The sequence below is a fragment of the Tenrec ecaudatus genome, chromosome 5 (genome assembly GCF_050624435.1).
Source record: "Tenrec ecaudatus isolate mTenEca1 chromosome 5, mTenEca1.hap1, whole genome shotgun sequence".
Taxonomy (NCBI): Eukaryota; Metazoa; Chordata; class Mammalia; order Afrosoricida; family Tenrecidae; genus Tenrec; species Tenrec ecaudatus.
In genome coordinates, this window is record NC_134534.1 from 48,637,779 (window position 1) to 48,653,940 (window position 16,162).

The following is a 16,162-nucleotide window of genomic DNA, read 5'->3' on the forward strand; positions in this document are numbered from 1 at the left end:
TCATGACTTTTCTTTTTTCTCTTTTCCCCATTTCCATGGACAATTAATATGCTCTCATAGCATTCAATCCTTTCTATGAAGCTTACATGCTTTAACTAAAACATTATATTATTCTTTAATCTCACATTGGAAATTTGTTTACACAGAAAATAATGCAAGTTTTAAAATTTCCTAAGCTTCGCCAAAGAGATTATAACAAACACAGTATTCATTTGTGTTAGGCCAGGTGGACTAGAGAAACAAATCCAGTGACACCATATGTATGTAAGGAATACCGTTATATCAAGGATTAATTATATATTTTTAAAAGATCCCCTCCCAGTCCAACTAAAGTCCATCAGTTTGATACGAGTCCGCAAGTCCATCATCAAATTCACATAGCAACATGCAATGATTCAGAGTGCAGGCAGATCGCAGGCCAGTGGGTGCAAAGTCGTATGGATCCAGTGTTGGTGGAAGCATTGCAGGGGGTGCAAGGAGAGACCTCTCTCCAGAGAGCTATATATCAGTTGTACCTCCAGGTCATGTCATCCGTTGACATGAAGTTATGAGACTACCACACCGGTCTAAGTATTGGAACATGAACATAATTACCCACCAACCAAACATAAGATTTTTATACAATTTGATCTTTATGGATGATGTTTCAACTTCCTGTAATTTGAATAACTTTTTTGGATTCATATATGTCGAACACATTCTTGTTAATGCTTGTCTACTTTGGATTATATATTTTTAGAAACTGAGGAACAATCTTGTTGATCTAGCACCTTTTCCCACAATTCTAGCTTTTTAGTATTTTAACCTAAATGAAAATCTGACTTTAAAAGAAAGTGTGTTAATGATTTTAGTTACCCATTTATAAATAGCAAAGGTGTGGGGTAGCATATCATTGATATCTGTGTTAATTATTTTTATAGTTTTTACCCACCGATTGATGAACCAGCTATTGGAAATAAAAGTGTTGACCTATCCAGGCGACAGGAAAGAAGACAGATCTTTAAAGGGAAAACATTTGTATTTCTCAATGCTAAACAGGTAGCATTATCAGCTAAGTTTCCCTCACAGTAAAAGACCATTGCAATGTGTTACCAGTCACTCTGCATTACTTTCATCCTGGGACTTGGTAAAGCAAGGTGAAGTGGAATGAAATATTCAATCAGGCTCTAGAGCAGCGGTTCTCATCCTTGGGTCGCGACCCCTTGGGGGGGGGGTCAAATGACCTTTTCACAGGGGTCTCTTAAGACCATCGGAAAACACAAATATTTCACAGTATATAATTACATATTGTTTCGTGATTAATCACTATGCTTTAATTATATTCAATTTGTAAAAATGAAAATATATCCTGCATATCAGATATTTACATTATGATTCATAGCGGTAGCAAAGTGACTGTTATGAAGTAGCAACAAAAATAATGTTATGGTTGGGGGTCACCTCAACATGAGAAACTGTACGAAAGGGTCGCGACAATAGGAGTGTTGAGAGCCACTGCTCTAGAGCCTGCTTATTGACCGTGAACACGATTCTAATCTTGATTGTTTTTAGCTGCTCGCCAGTTGGCCCTGATACACTTTGGTAACTGGCCTCTTAATTAGTTCTCAGAGGTGGTACACAGAAAAATTTGGCTCCAATCATTTGTTGATTTAGAAAATATTGCACAAAGTCTTCTGGGTGCCTCCCTGGGGGTCCCAGGAGTTTGTGTTCCTGGAGGAAGCGTGTAGGGATGCCCAGCTGGCAGCTCTGTGCAGTTAGCATGAGGGGACCAGCAGAGAGGGCCGGGCTGGGAGGACCGGGCGAACTGATGGGCCTCCCAGGGTGGAGGCGTGTTCAAGAAGTAGCACCGAGTTCACATCAATTCAACTTCCTTTGTAATTCTAGCATTGAAAAATTTTAAATTAGAAGAATATAAGAAATTTACTTTGGTTGTTTAATTACTTTCTTCTTCTTTCCATTTTTAGCATAGGAAATTAAGTCCAGCAGTTGATTTTGGAGGCGGGAATTCTAGGTTGATAACTGAAGAAAATGAAGAAGATGAAAAATTTTTTTTAGCTCCTGGAACATGTGTTGTTGATGTAGGAATGACCAATACACCCACTTTACTTCCTGATTCTCAAAAAAACTTGGTTCAGTCTGTTTTGAATATGCTCACAAGGTACAGAATTATTCTTTATTTGTCAGAAAATACAGTTAGATTCCTTCCTATGTAAATTTGGTTGCACCCTACCTCCCAATGTTAAAAAAAAAAGTGGAAACAAGAATTACTATGTAGATTTTTATTCTGTAGATAACTGAAAATTGATTGTAATTCAGTGTATTTGAATTAGAATGTCTGACAATTTCATATCAATATTTATTGGTTGACAATGAAATCAAGGGGTTTGTTTCCTAGGTTGTTTATAAATTTAATTTAAAATTTTCCAATGAAACTTTAATTTTTTGAACAATTCAGTAGTTCCATCATATTAAAAAGAGTTCTGCAATCATTACCACAATTAACTTTAGACTTTTTTATAGTTATTTTTTTTTCGTTCTTCTCATTTTTTGTTATGAGTTCCCCATTCTCCCACCCCACCCCCACCATCAGCCTCTCTGGACCTAACCTCAAGAAGTAATTATTCCAGTTACTGTCTCTGTAAATTTATCTATCCTGGATTTCATACATAGAAAAACATTTAAAAACAAAACAAACAAAAAAATAACAGTAAAGTAAAACAAAATCCTTAATTGAAAAGAAAGTAGAAAACCATTAAAAACTAGAACAAATTTGAAATAGGTGTTAAATTTTAACCTAACTGTAGCTGCAACAATCCATTTTCTTTTTTTTTCCTTTTTAAAATTTTTTTTCAACAATCCATTTTCTGATGCATTTGCATGATAGTGGTCAGAGGGTAATTGCTTTTTTCCTTATGGGTTTGCTGAAATAAAAAGTAATATTTTAGTCGTCTATCCCATGAAGCTTTTATTTAAAGGAGGTTTGTTGCATGCTATCAAAATGACACTGTGTGAACAGCAGTGCTTTCTTGCCACTATAACAATCACTGTGGACTGAATATGCTCCAGGCACTCAGAATGCAGTAGTACACGAGACAGCCTGGTCCTTCCCCTCTTGAGCCTTGCAGGTGAACTCAAGGAGGCGGACAATGTTCAAATGTGTGTAAAGCAACAGGATAGCAGGCAGAAAGGAGGCATATTCTAGAGCAGACGTCTTTGAGGTGATACTTTATCTGTGGCCTGAAAGGGCTAGTCTTTCAACAAAGAATGAGCCAGACAGACAGCGATAATCCAGTCACAGCTGTCATCTTTGCTCTATAACAGATCTTGTCTAAAACTGACACACCTAGGGCCTTCAAAAACCTCCTGGGAAATTTCCATTCTCTCTTCATTTTCCCACAAGCATCTTAAAGCCCGTTGGCATCTGAAAATTTTGTCCTCACACGTTCCTCTGTCTTGTTTATTGCCACGGGCCCTGTTCTAAGGAGGAAACTGAGTAGAGGCACAGGCCACGAGAAGAGAAGCTATCAATCTGGATGTAGCCACTCATTCCCACAATCATTCCAGAATTCCCAGCATGTCACCGGGAGGGCACGCGGTCCTTCAGCACGGTCAGGGCCCTGGGTGGGTAGGAACTAGAGACACCCAGGAAGGCGGCTCAGAGCTCGTCCTGGGTCAGGAGTGGACATTTTCTCCTCTAGTCTTTTTTTTTTTTGTGTGTGTGTAGGAGGGTAATTTGATCATTGAGAAGACTTAAAAATAACAACTGTATGTGTATTTGACATTTTCTTCATGCCACAAATTGTGGTATCTCTTTGTGTGTGCGGAGGGGGGCAGTGTGCATGCGTGATCTAGCTTGGTAGCATCTTACTAATAACCGTTCTTAATTTCAAAATACCAGTATACTTAAACTGTCTTTTTCTAATAGGAAGGGTCACAGACCTATTCCCGAATCAGAAATCGGATTGGCTGTTATTTTCATGAACACAGAGAACTACTGTGATCCTCTGGGCCAGCCCAGTATAGGTAATGAAAACATGATTCATTCGTTAGTAATTTTGTTCTGTAAATTGGTATGAGTTATATGTACATTACTACCCCCAGGATTAGTTAGGTTCCCCTTTCTTTTAACACTGATGGATCTATCTATTTACATGTGGCTGTCACGTACAAGGCGGTATTCTCAGAGTTGTCAAGGGAAAGGCCCCAACCGCCATTGGCCTCATATATGCTGATGGTCAGGATTCAAACCATAAACAGACACAGGATCATTTCAGAGAGGGACAGGTATATAAAGAGAGAGACCGGCAGCAGTGACTGGCTATGTGTCAGTGATTTTAAATGAAGTGGTCAGGGGAGGTCTCACAGGATACGGCATTTGCATCTCCTGTGTCCTCGTATGACAGAGTAAGGATGAGTGGTAAAAGGTGCAGGTCCCTCGGGCTTTTGTGTGGCCATGTACCCCATTGTTGTATTTGAGTTGACTATCCTGCAGGTGTACTGCATTTGATCTTGACTCAAGGCGACCGCACGTATTACAGAGTACAGCTGGGTGAGGTTTTCTTGGTGGGCGGGAATCTGTACAGAAGCAGGTCCCAGGCCTTTTCTGCCACACTGCTAGCAGATGGGTTCCCACTGCCAATCTTTAGGCTCATGGACCCACCCAGGTAAGGGTGCCAATGAGAGAGCCTAATGCCTTGGACCAGGTGACACTGGAGCTGCAGGAAAATGGAACAGATTTAGGATTTGTTTTGGAATTAGACCCGGTGAACTTGGCGGTGGGGCAATCAGAAACAACTCTTTAGTGTTCTGGCATGGATAAGTGGGCAGATGGTAGGGCCACTTACAGAAATGAAGAATGCATATGATAATCATCTCCGAGTTGACAGTACTGTTAATCTCTTTGTCGTATAGAAAACATTCCTGTACCGAGCTTGAAACTAAGCTGATATTGCCTTTATAGAGATGGGTTTTTTAGCCACATTTTCCAGATTTTTTACCGTAGAGATTTTTACATTTATTCTCCGTGATAACTTCTTTGCCTAGCGACCACAAGCATCCACCTGTATTCCTATATGCATCTACTTCTAGGTCCTTTCATGAGTGGTTTTGCTAACAGTTACTGGACCTTGCTAAAAGCGACACAGGACCACCTCACTGTGTCCTCCAAGGAGTATCGTTCACATTACCATCTTTTAGGCGGGCAAGGAGGTTGGCCATGTACTACCTGAATGACAGTCCTCGACAATCCTGGTTGCTTCTTGTTAGATGTCATCGAGTGAGTTCTGACTCCTAACACCCTTAAGGACAGCAGAACGCACCACCGCCTGCTCCTGTGACATCCTCAGGAGTGTGCCTGTGCTGGAGCCCATGGATGCAGCCCAGTGTTAATCATCTTTGTCCTTCTGCTAGAATTGGTCTCCCCTGACAACATGTCCAAAGTGCATGAGACACAGTCTGTTTGGTTAGAAGCACAGCCAGAATGCACTTGTAGAAACTAGGATGACATTACGTTTTTGATTATATCCTCTAGGTGACAGATATACTCCAGTCATATATTTTCTTTCTCCTTACTGTGCAGTATAACCACTTTCCATCCTTTTCTCAGCTATCTGGGCATACATTGTTTTCACTTTTGGCTCCTCTGAGAGCAACAGGTGTATCATTTACGTATAGGAGGTCTGTGTGTTGTTAATTGAACAAGGCTATCGGTACAAAAAACAGCCCCGTGAGCACTGAAAGCTAGCTGTTGGGCTGCTAATCGCAAAGTCTGGGGTTCAACCCCACTAGCTGCTCGAAGGGAGAAAGGTGAGGCTCTCTGCTCCTGTAACGATGTCCTCTCGGGATCCTAGTGTAGAGTCACGATGGTTCAGATCAACGGCTGGCTTTTATTGGTGCACAAGATTATCTCTGTCAGTGGGAGCCCGTCGAATTTAGCCATGCACTGTTGGAATGGTGTTTATGGCTGAAAGCATCTCAGAGATCTTCTGTCATTCTGTGAAAACAAAGAGTGAACAATGCTGGCTGAGTGCAGGTGAAATTGCAAGTCCACTTCACGACTGAGCTAGTTTTTAAAGCTCAATTGTTTTGACTAAGAGGCAATATTTGTTCTTTTGTGTCTTTCCATGTAGAAGCAAGATCATAAAGGGTGAGTAAAAACAGGCACTATAATGTAGCAGGGTTTGGACTTGTACACATTCATAAGTTGGTCTGCATGGGCTCCAAGTTACAGTCTCTGGCTTACAGTTTTAGAACACAGCAGACTTGAAGGCATGTCTCTCGGCCTATGCACCACACATGTGTTCTCCATGTCCATTCATGTGTTTAAGTCCACTGAGCAGTTGTTATGGTTAGTGCGTAACTATGCTTAGGGCTTAGAGTAAAACGGTAAGCAGATCCAATCATTTCCCCACCCTGCTGGTATTTTTAAGAAGGAGAACATTGTCAATAATTTTATTATTAACAAATGCATTATTCTGGGTGTTAGATTCATAGCTGTTTCTTTTAGAGATTCTGTAAGCATTTGTTATTATCTTTTGCAAATACCTGCATAAGCTGAAATGAATTGTAGGGATAAGTGTCTCTAAGGAAATGCCAATAAACTTTTAAGGTGGGCTTACAAGTGGTCAATGTAATTTAAGGAATTGAATTTGGAATCTATAATGAACATTTATTAAGCACACCCTGTGTCGTGAAGACTTAACAGTGATAAATTTAGCTGAGATGCTAAATGAAATGCCCATTTTAAAATTTTTTGCCATTTTACAAATCTAATTCCATTAACTTACTGATATCTGCTATCTTTCAAATGATTGATGTAGGCGCTGAAGTTGAACAAGACTCAGTCCCTCTTCTCATGCAGGGAAAGTAACATGCAAGCATAAAACCCAGCTCACTGCCACCGAGTGAGTTGATGTGAGCTCGTGGCAAGTGTAGTAGAGTAGCTTTTGGAAATAATTGGTTTCCTTCTCAGCAGCTTTGTGGGAAAAGACCCCGATACAATGTTTCCATAAAGTTTAAAAGTTTAAAGTCAGAAAATCTCTATAACACGAGATCACCATCAGTCTGAGGTCTCTCTCTCTCTCTCTCTCTCTCTCTCACCCTCCCTACACACACTCCCTCCCCTCTCCATCCATATGTGGCTTTATTTTCCCCTCAAAACAACCCTGTAAGGAAGGCACTGTAATTGCCTCCATTTTACAGACACGAAAATTAAGGCAGATGATGAGTGTATTCCCAGAGCGAAGCACAGAGAGGTTCGGGAGCAGCAGTGAGTGTTACCTAATTCAACATGTGAGATGTCAGATATCTCAGTAGGCTGGCACTTGATTTCAGTAAATGAAATGATAGGTAATCATTACGGTTGTCTACATCCCAAAATGTATATCTAAGTCAATAAATGGGTTCAGTTCATATAGTATATTCTTTTTTTAAAAAAACTATTAATTCTGCTTTACATAGGGAAACATTGTAATTGTTTTGTCTACTGACTTAAGGTATAACTTAAATTAAAATGTAAATTGACTTTAATTTTATTCAAGTTCAAATGTTTACCACAAAAATATGGTTGGCTTTAAAATTGACCCACCTTAGAAACCAATAGACAGTTCTTAGGCTATTTCATTAAGTGTGTGCTTTGCTTCCTCGTTCATTCTCTTATAGTATAACCACTTTAAGTGACCAAAGCCCCTCTTGCTGTGGTAATTCTTTTCACTTGTGTGGTTTACAGGATTAAAACCAACGACTCCAGGGCCAAGCCTTTCCCAAGGCTGGTCATTCGATGAAAAACTAAAGCCAAGGGCCACAGGGAACACCACACCATGTGTACCTGATTCAGAATCAGAGCAAGCTGACACATGGTAAGTGTTTGTGGTAAGCTATTGTTAGTCATCTGTCCACAAATTAATTGCCTACTCAAGAAGTAAAGTTAGTGAGTGCGTCTCTTGGGATGTAAAGCATAAGAAAGTGGATGTCAGGGAAAACACTACCTTTGGACAGAGATTGGCAAATTTTCTTGTAGTGGGTCAAAGAGAAGAGAGCGATGCCTACGGGTTGGTTTCTGTTGCTGTTGCAGCTGCTGCGTCTGCAGCCACCGCAGCGTGAGCCAGCAGAGGTGCTTGAACCTGGATGTGCAGCTGCTTCCAGTAAGAGCTTCGTGAAAAGGGGTGCTTGGCTGAATTTGGACTATCGATTATAGTTTGCCAACTCTTGTCTTAGGATAAATGGAAGGCTTGTTTTGTTTTAATGCCATGCAAATGTACACAGAAAACTATAAAGAATTACACTATTGTGAAACTGGTAAAGTAAATTGGGAACAAATTTGCTTATGTAATGTCAACTTTACTTAAGATTTTGGAGGTATTTTATGTGTCTACCTGCTACCTAAGTAGTTAATATTTGCTTGAAAATGTAGTTTTTGGTGGCTCTGTCCTTGAAGAGGGGAGTCTTTAGGGAGAGAAGAGCAGTAGCTCTTCCCTGTTCATTGATATCTCTTGTTTAAGACTGGGTATTGTACTTTAACAAATTCCATATTCATTTTGAAGGATACTCTTACAGAACTGCACAGGTTTTACTACAGAAAACATACTTATCTTAATTTTACTGCATCTGTGTTTTATATTGAGACCAGATTTAGCCTTTTTGGAGGGAAGTTCTTATTTTGAAAGTCATTTGGATGCCCCTTTACTGCTTTGTGTGTCTACTGAGGACAGCAAGGGTTGCATAGTATCTATTCAACTCTAGGCTCTAGAACTGTAGATGTGTGTGTGTGTAATTTTTATGGTGGTTTGGCATTTCATTCTATTCCTGAGACTGCCATCTGGGCTGCCTAGAGCCATCTAAAATAGCCAAAGCAATCTAATAATCCCTTACATGTGATTTCGGAGTGAGTGAATTACTCTTTTTCTGATTCCCTTTATGTTTTTTTTACCTTTTATTAATATTTTGCATGGAAACAATTTAAACTGTTTCAACAAAATTTCCCCGGATGATCTAAAATGTAAACTCCACCTCATTCACAGTAAAAAGTTCTTTAAAAAATTACTTAGTATTGGCACGGAGTTGACTTTACAATAGACTAATAAATTGACTCTCCATGTGTGAATGGCAGGTTAGTTGTAGCAGAGCTTGCCCAGCTGTGTGTGCTGAGCGACGAGGAATAAGATTCTCTCTCTCAAGGAGAGGGATTGATGACAAAGGAGCTACTTTGGGGGGTGTATTAGTCTGGGTACTTTAGAGAAACAAATCCACAGCAACTCATGAATAAGAGAGAGATTTATATAAAGGTTAAGTGCACATCAAGAAAACATCCCAACCCAGTGCTGCCCAAGCCCACAAGTCCAACATTAGCCCATATGTCCAACACCAATCCACAAAGTCCTCCTCCATCTCACATAACAGAGGCAATGATGCCGATTGCAGGAGGAAAACCGAGTCAGTGAACGTGAAAGCATCTCAGCGCTGGCAGGGGTCTTCACACGGCTGCTCCAGCACCCAGGGCTGCATCGGGGTAGGTCCATGTGGCTTCTCCTTGGGGATGTCTTGCAGGAAGTGAGCCTTGCCAGCTGAAGCAGGGAGCTGCTAAGGCAGCTGCACCCTGGTGCGACCATCACAAAGCAAGAGACTAGAGAACTAGAAAGGCGAGGCTCACCGAGCCATTTGTCTTTCAGCCCTTCAATTAACCCCAGTGTGTTTATCAGCCAGGTTGGCACAATAAACTAACTCATGGGGGTTGTAAAATACATTTACAAAGTATAAAGAGAATTTAAAGTGCTATGAAGTGAAAACTTTGTAAAGCCACTTTGTTTCTAGATAACAGCTACTGCAGCCTTGATTTCTGTTCCTTTCTTTTCTTTTGCTACAGTATGAGTTTCAGTGAAAGGCCAAAAGAACTGAAAAGCTCCCGAATGGAACAATTCAGAAGGCTTCCCCAGGAGGCATCCCCTGTGAAAGAACCTCCCAAGGCAAATATCAGCGAAAATAATCTGGGCTCTCTTTCACTGATGAAGACAAAAATACCAAGCTATCAGCTTTCACCAAGTAAATTCCCCAGTGTCAGTAAGCGTAGAGAGCGCCCTTCTCAACAGCAGCAGACCAACTCCATCAAAAACTACTTCCAGCCATCCACCCCCAAAAGGTACAGGTTTAATTACTCTACTCCTGTCCAGGGTGTACTGTTGTACTTGTAGAATGGCACTGGCTGGATTCTGTGTTCTGGTTAAGTTAATTTCTGTGGAGAGCCGTGGCCTTTAGCCCTCACTCACTTTAACTGTTCTAACAGCCTCTTCTCTATAATTGTTAGATAAGATCTTCCCTCCTCTTCCTTTTTCTGAGGAGCCTGATGGTTTCGTGGACTGATAACCCAAGGTTAGGGACGAGTTGGGCTGTAACTACAAGGTTACATTTCAAAACCACCAGCCGCTGCACAGGAAAAAGACAGGCTTTCCACTCCTGTAAAGACCTCGTCTTGAACCCCACAGGGGCAGTTCTAGCCTGCCCGTACAGGGTCACTGTGAGTCAGAATCCACTCGGCAGTGGTGAGTTTGCTGTGAGTTCCTCTCTGTTTCTTAGCTTGTCTGTTCCTTCCTCTCGTGTGCTTCCTGTCCGATTCCCTCTCTTCCTTTGATGAAGAAGCGCTTTCCCATGTGTGAGTTCCAAAATACCCCTTCTGACCCTTCCCTTGTTCTCACTTCCTCCCATCACTTAGTTTCTCTTCTTTTCCAACCTTCTCTCATTTTTAAATGCTGTCCCATTTTCATTTTGTCGAACTTTTCCTTGATCTGTTTTTCCCTTAGCTACTGCCTCTTCTCTTTCTTCAGTCACTGTTAAATTTCTCCAAGAATATTATTCTCCTAGCTTCCGTTTCTGCACGAACTCTTTCTTAACGTGCGTTTGTCACCTGGCGATGACAAAAGAAATTCGTAGAGTGACTCGCTGGGCGCACTTGGGAGCCCTCGGCTGTGGGACCTTTCTCTTGCTTGAGAGCTCCTCTTGGTTTGATGGTATCCCATCCTCTGCCCCGGCCCTCCTGCTCCCAGTGCTCTGCGCACTCTGCCTGATGGCTGGCTTCGTGACAGCGCGTGGATGACCAGCCTGCTTGGTGATGACTTCTCCGTTAGGCTTCGCTTCCCCTCCCCCCAGGAATTTCCTGTTGTTGTTCCAAATTCTATCCTCAAAGTTCTTCTGACTCACGGTTTGGGATTTCTGTTTGTTCGGCAAGGGTTTGCCTGATCAGAATCGTGACCTCTTCCTTTTCAAAGTCATATAAATTCTGCCTATTTCTGTTGCCAGTGTCCCGTTTCATTAGCCCATCATGTTATATTCCCAGGGGAGGTGTTCCCTGCCCTCTAGTTCTTTACATTATAAAGTTGTGCTGTCTGCGGGCTGTCTACACATTGGCTTGTCAACAAGTCCTGCTTCCGCAGAGAAAATCGGGATCTCCATGTGGCTGCAGCCCCAGATTTGATCAGTGGTATCGCAGCAGTCGAGGCTGTGTGAATTCGCCACTGATTTAAAATGCCTGGCTTTGGTCTATGTATAAGAATCAAGTATGCAATGTATATAGCACTTGACTGGATTCATGTTCCGGTTCTGTTTTCTTTTTTAAATGCAGGGAACGGGATGAAGAGAGTTTAGAAATGTCTTCATTCAAAGCAGCAAGACTAGAAGTGTCTTGTTGTCTTCTGGAACAAACTCAAGCAGCTGCACTCACAACCTGGAAAAGTACAGAGCAGCAGCCGTCTCAGAATGAGCCTGGACAGAGAAATTCAGATCACCTGTTTTCAGATAGAGATTTAAAACCTCATGCAAAAAATTTCACCAATAAATGCCTTCCTACAGAAAAGCTAATATCAAGCAAAAGAAAAGAAATGGATGATTTGGCCTTAGAAGATGAAGTATTAGAACAGTTATTCAAAAACACAAAACCAGAGTTGGAAATTGAGGCGAGAATTCAAAAGCAAGATGAAGATGTCAATATTAGGAAAAAACCAAGATTGACTGTGGAATCAAATGGCATTTTGAATGATGAAGCAAGATCAGAAAGTAGCAAAGTATCTGTAAGTAATGTTGGATTCATGAAAATTAAAATAGTATTAAGTACATTAAGTTATGTGTAAGTAGTATGAGGATGTATTATGAGTATGTGAAGAAAATGAGTATATCAGAAATTTGGCCGTGATGTGACATACAGATGATACCTTAATAAACAAGCAAAAATACCTGAAGCAAATTAACTAAAATTAAGAGGATTAAGTATCTTAAAAACCACTGTTGCCATCAAGATGATTTTAACGCATCGCGACCCTGTGCGGGTTTCCAAAATTATAAATTCTTGTTGTTTGTTTGCTTGCTCTTGGTTTTGTTTTTCATTATTAATTGGGAATTAATACATATCATTCCATAGTTCAGTCACATCAAGCAGAATTGTACAGTTGCGACCACGGTCAGTTTCCAAGCATTCTTTTTCTTCCTGAACTTGACACCGTCTCCCTGTTACCCCTCACCACACTGGACCCCTTCCGCTTGCTGTCCCTAAAGGTTAAGAGCAGACAGCCTCACCTCGTGCCTATGGCTTTGAACTGCTGACCTGTAACCATAGCCTCACTGGGGCTCCTGATAACACTAGAATTTTAAATTTTGGTTTCTAAGATCTTTTTCTGCTTTTGTGAATGTTAGTAATTTGGCTTAGAAAATCCTTAAGATTATTTCCTGCTTTATATATCATTAATGACACTGGGTATTTTGTGTGGGGGCTGGGGTGGGTGACCTACTATCTATAGACTGGTAAGCTCATTAGATGAGAGTAGAGACCAGATGAAAAAAACTTTCGTATTCTAATCACCCACCAGGATTGGTTAGTTCATTCTGTGTTCTTAGCAATGGGAACCACCTGGGAGGGGAAAAGATGACTGACGCTGTCTGCAATAAAATGTACCTGCTGTCCTTGAATGACTTCCAGTGCTTCTCTTTAATGCTAGACCCCTTTATTTCTAAAAGACAGTCTCTAAACCATGTTGATGGCAGAACTGCTATTTTTCTATTTGGGGATCTAAGTATAAATTAAATATGCCTGTAAATGCAGTTGCACTGAAATATTAAAAGCCTTTGGAAGACTGTTGGCTGGATACTCCTACCAGTTTATTCGGTGCAGATGAGACCTGTACTGAGTCTTGGCTGTATTTTCAATTTCCCAGACTCTGTATTTGGATAGTATTTTAAAAGCTTACCTTGCAAACTTGGGATCAGCTATTAGTGTAATTTTGAAATCACTTTTTTACTTATCATTTTCTCTTTACATATTACCTAAATGTGTGAACTTAGGTTGCTTCCAGTTTGCTGGTATAATTCATGATGCAATGTGTCATTCTCTGTGTTTTTATTTTCACTGCTGCTAATTTCTGTAAGAAAAATATTTGAAAGGGAAATCAGTAGGCCAAGGATTATGGGTATGCCTGACGTTTTCTGAAAGGTATCAGTTTATACTCCAAAGAGCAATTTTTTTTCCTTTCATTTCTTCAGCAAGAGAGTGAAATGGGAAAGAAATGTGAAATCAAGGAAGATTCACTGAGGTCAAAAAAAGAAGAACTATCTGTAAGGAGGTTTTTTATTTATCTTATTTTTATAAGGATTTGACCAAATCTCACCACTTTGTCTATTTACCATTTATATTCGTGAATAAGCCGAGCTTTTCAGCCCATTTTAGTGCAGTTTTTGTGGTAAAGTTAGGTGCCTTGCTTGATATTCGGGTCAGTTTATGCTCGAGTATATACAGTATGGTAGGATTGTTTCCTGTCCTGTGATTTTGTTCTGTTTCACAATTCTACCTTATCTGGAAAAATATCATACTGTAACACGAGAAAAGTGAAGCTTTCTGCTCCTGAAACTTCGTCTTGAAAACTCAAAGGGGCAGAGTCTCGTTGTGAGTCATAATGGACTCGTTTGCAGCAAGTATACAGAGCATAACCCGATGGAGTAAAAAGTCTGGAGGGAGACCTGGGTGTCGTGGGTTTGAACAGATCGCATTTCTGAGCAGCAAGTCATCTGTTTAAAATGAGGTTTATATCTTTTCAACTGAGTCGTGTGTTCACCACAGTGAAAACACCATGTGAACTATATGGAAATTCATAATTCAAAAGTACTAGACTCTTCTTCTATTACAGACCCTGATTACATTCTGTCACCATGACACGAACCTTTTCTACTTTTAAAAAACTTTTTGATTGTGAACTAAGTGAAAGTTTACAAGGCAGGTACTCGTATACACATTCTGATTCAATTCATCCATTGCAGTCTCCTCCCTGTACCATTGTTTTTCACATTCCTGTGTGTATTTCTGTTCCCATTCCTCCTCCTTCCTAACCTTCTGAATTTTTTCCTTGGATAAATGCTTCCCTTTTGATCCTAAGTGGTTGGAACTTCTGAAGTATGACAAAATGAAGGGACCTGTCTCTAGCCAGCTAATCTGTAAGCCTTGTCCCTTACTGTTTTGAGTCCTTTAGCCTTTGTTCTTTATCTTGGTTAGGTCTGTTAGTAACTAGCTTCTGTGAAGAACTAAGATCATCAGCTGTGAGCAGCCATATAAATGTTGATTCAGGCTAGGCAGCTCATATTAACTGACAAGTAAATCAGAGTCTTATCCAGCACTTGAATGATAACAGGAAGGAATCTTTAGGCTAATTTATGTAGTCATATAAGTCGTCAGAAATAAAATTAGTGGCTTGTAATTTGAAAAGGCAGTTTGTCTAAAATTGATAACTGAAGTGTTTGAAATAATAAATATAAGCAATTGAAAATCCAATAAAACTTAAGTGTGAAAAACTACAATAAAATGTATGATGATCTTGGAGTTGATTTTTAATGGGACAAAAGCAGACACTGCTGAAGTTTTGTCAAAAATATATGCTCTGGAAAGTACACTGTATATTGAGGTGATATTAGGAAGGCTACTAATCTAAAATATGACTATCATTATTTTATTGAGATGGATTTGTTATAACTTTTTTCAGGGCTCTTGGGCAATTAGTTACTCTACTGGCTTTGAAATAAAGATGATTTGGTTCAAAATAAAAAGTTCAGAGATTTTTTTTTTCTGTTGTCACGAGGGTGAGCTTTTTTCGATCCCTTGTAATTCCCTGTTCTTGTCTCCATCTTTACCCTATTTAAGAACAAGGATGAAGGTCAGCTGGATGATGAGCTGCTTCCACGGAAGTTGATCCTGACCGAATTTCGATCGTTGGTGGTTAATAACTCAGCCTCCAGAAATGCAGCCATTGTAAACAGTCATTGTGGTCAATCAAAGAACTTTAAGAAATTCAGAAAGGTAGGTCTTTCTTACAACACAAGAGGGCAGTGTTTGAAACGTTTTTAAGAAATACTGCAGTTTCTGTTGATCACAATAATCTTCTTAAAACATTTTTTAAAAAGTATACTAGGAAAAACAGGGCCTGGTAATTAATATATTATATCCTCAGAGTGAGATAAACTTTGTCACCTCAAGATTGGATTCTTTTAAAGTTTTTATTCCACTTAAATCATTTTATTGGCGGCTCTTGACAGATATTATAATAATCCATAAATCAGTAAGATTGGATTCTTGAAAGGATGCTATTTACCTGGTTTTCCCCACCTTTAGCACCAGGTTTCTAGCTTGCTAGCACATGGTTCTACCAGTTCTGATACTGATTGATGACAACTTGAAGGCTTTCTCTCATTCGGGCCTTTCTGAAAATAGTAGACTGTTTAAAGGTGATTGAGCACATTAAGGAATGAAAACAGCAGACATTACAGTGAGCCCTGGGGGCAGATAGAGGTAACAGGTTGAGCTGTGGCACACAAGATCAGCAGGACATGGCCTCCAGGTGCACGTAGGAACAAGATAGGGCTATTACCACAATTCAGAGTTACAGTCCCGTCTGGAAAGTGTTTTGGAAAATCTTTTAAAACCCTCAAGAAGGTTATAGTCTTTGGACCTAGGAATTCATTTAAGTCTCTCAGAAAAATTCAATCCAAAATTGTTACAGATAGCTGTTTTAAGTCTGTCACGTAATGTCTGTATTGAAGTGCAGTTGACCAAGTTGTTCATTAAGGGTCTAAATCAATGAGATCTTTTATTTGTACTTTTAATGAGGCATACTAATTTAAATTTCCATTTCATATACAGGAATTT

At 40.1% G+C, this 16,162-nt stretch overlaps 1 protein-coding gene across 4 annotated transcripts in view; it reads left to right on the forward strand.

Moving 5' to 3' along the window:
• NBN (nibrin) overlaps window positions 1-16,162 on the forward strand; it is a 31,383-nt gene that overhangs the window by 8,953 nt on the left and 6,268 nt on the right. For all 4 annotated transcript variants that reach the window (XR_012784495.1, XM_075549506.1, XM_075549507.1 and 1 more), the window contains exons 6-13: window positions 921-1,038; window positions 1,965-2,158; window positions 3,926-4,023; window positions 7,727-7,856; window positions 9,860-10,132; window positions 11,609-12,053; window positions 13,516-13,587; window positions 15,161-15,316. Coding sequence is in view for 3 of the 4 variants with exons in the window: in XM_075549506.1 (XP_075405621.1) it covers window positions 921-1,038; window positions 1,965-2,158; window positions 3,926-4,023; window positions 7,727-7,856; window positions 9,860-10,132; window positions 11,609-12,053; window positions 13,516-13,587; window positions 15,161-15,316 (1,486 nt within the window). In the remaining variant the exon portion in view is untranslated. The remainder of the gene's footprint in view (window positions 1-920; window positions 1,039-1,964; window positions 2,159-3,925; window positions 4,024-7,726; window positions 7,857-9,859; window positions 10,133-11,608; window positions 12,054-13,515; window positions 13,588-15,160; window positions 15,317-16,162) is intronic.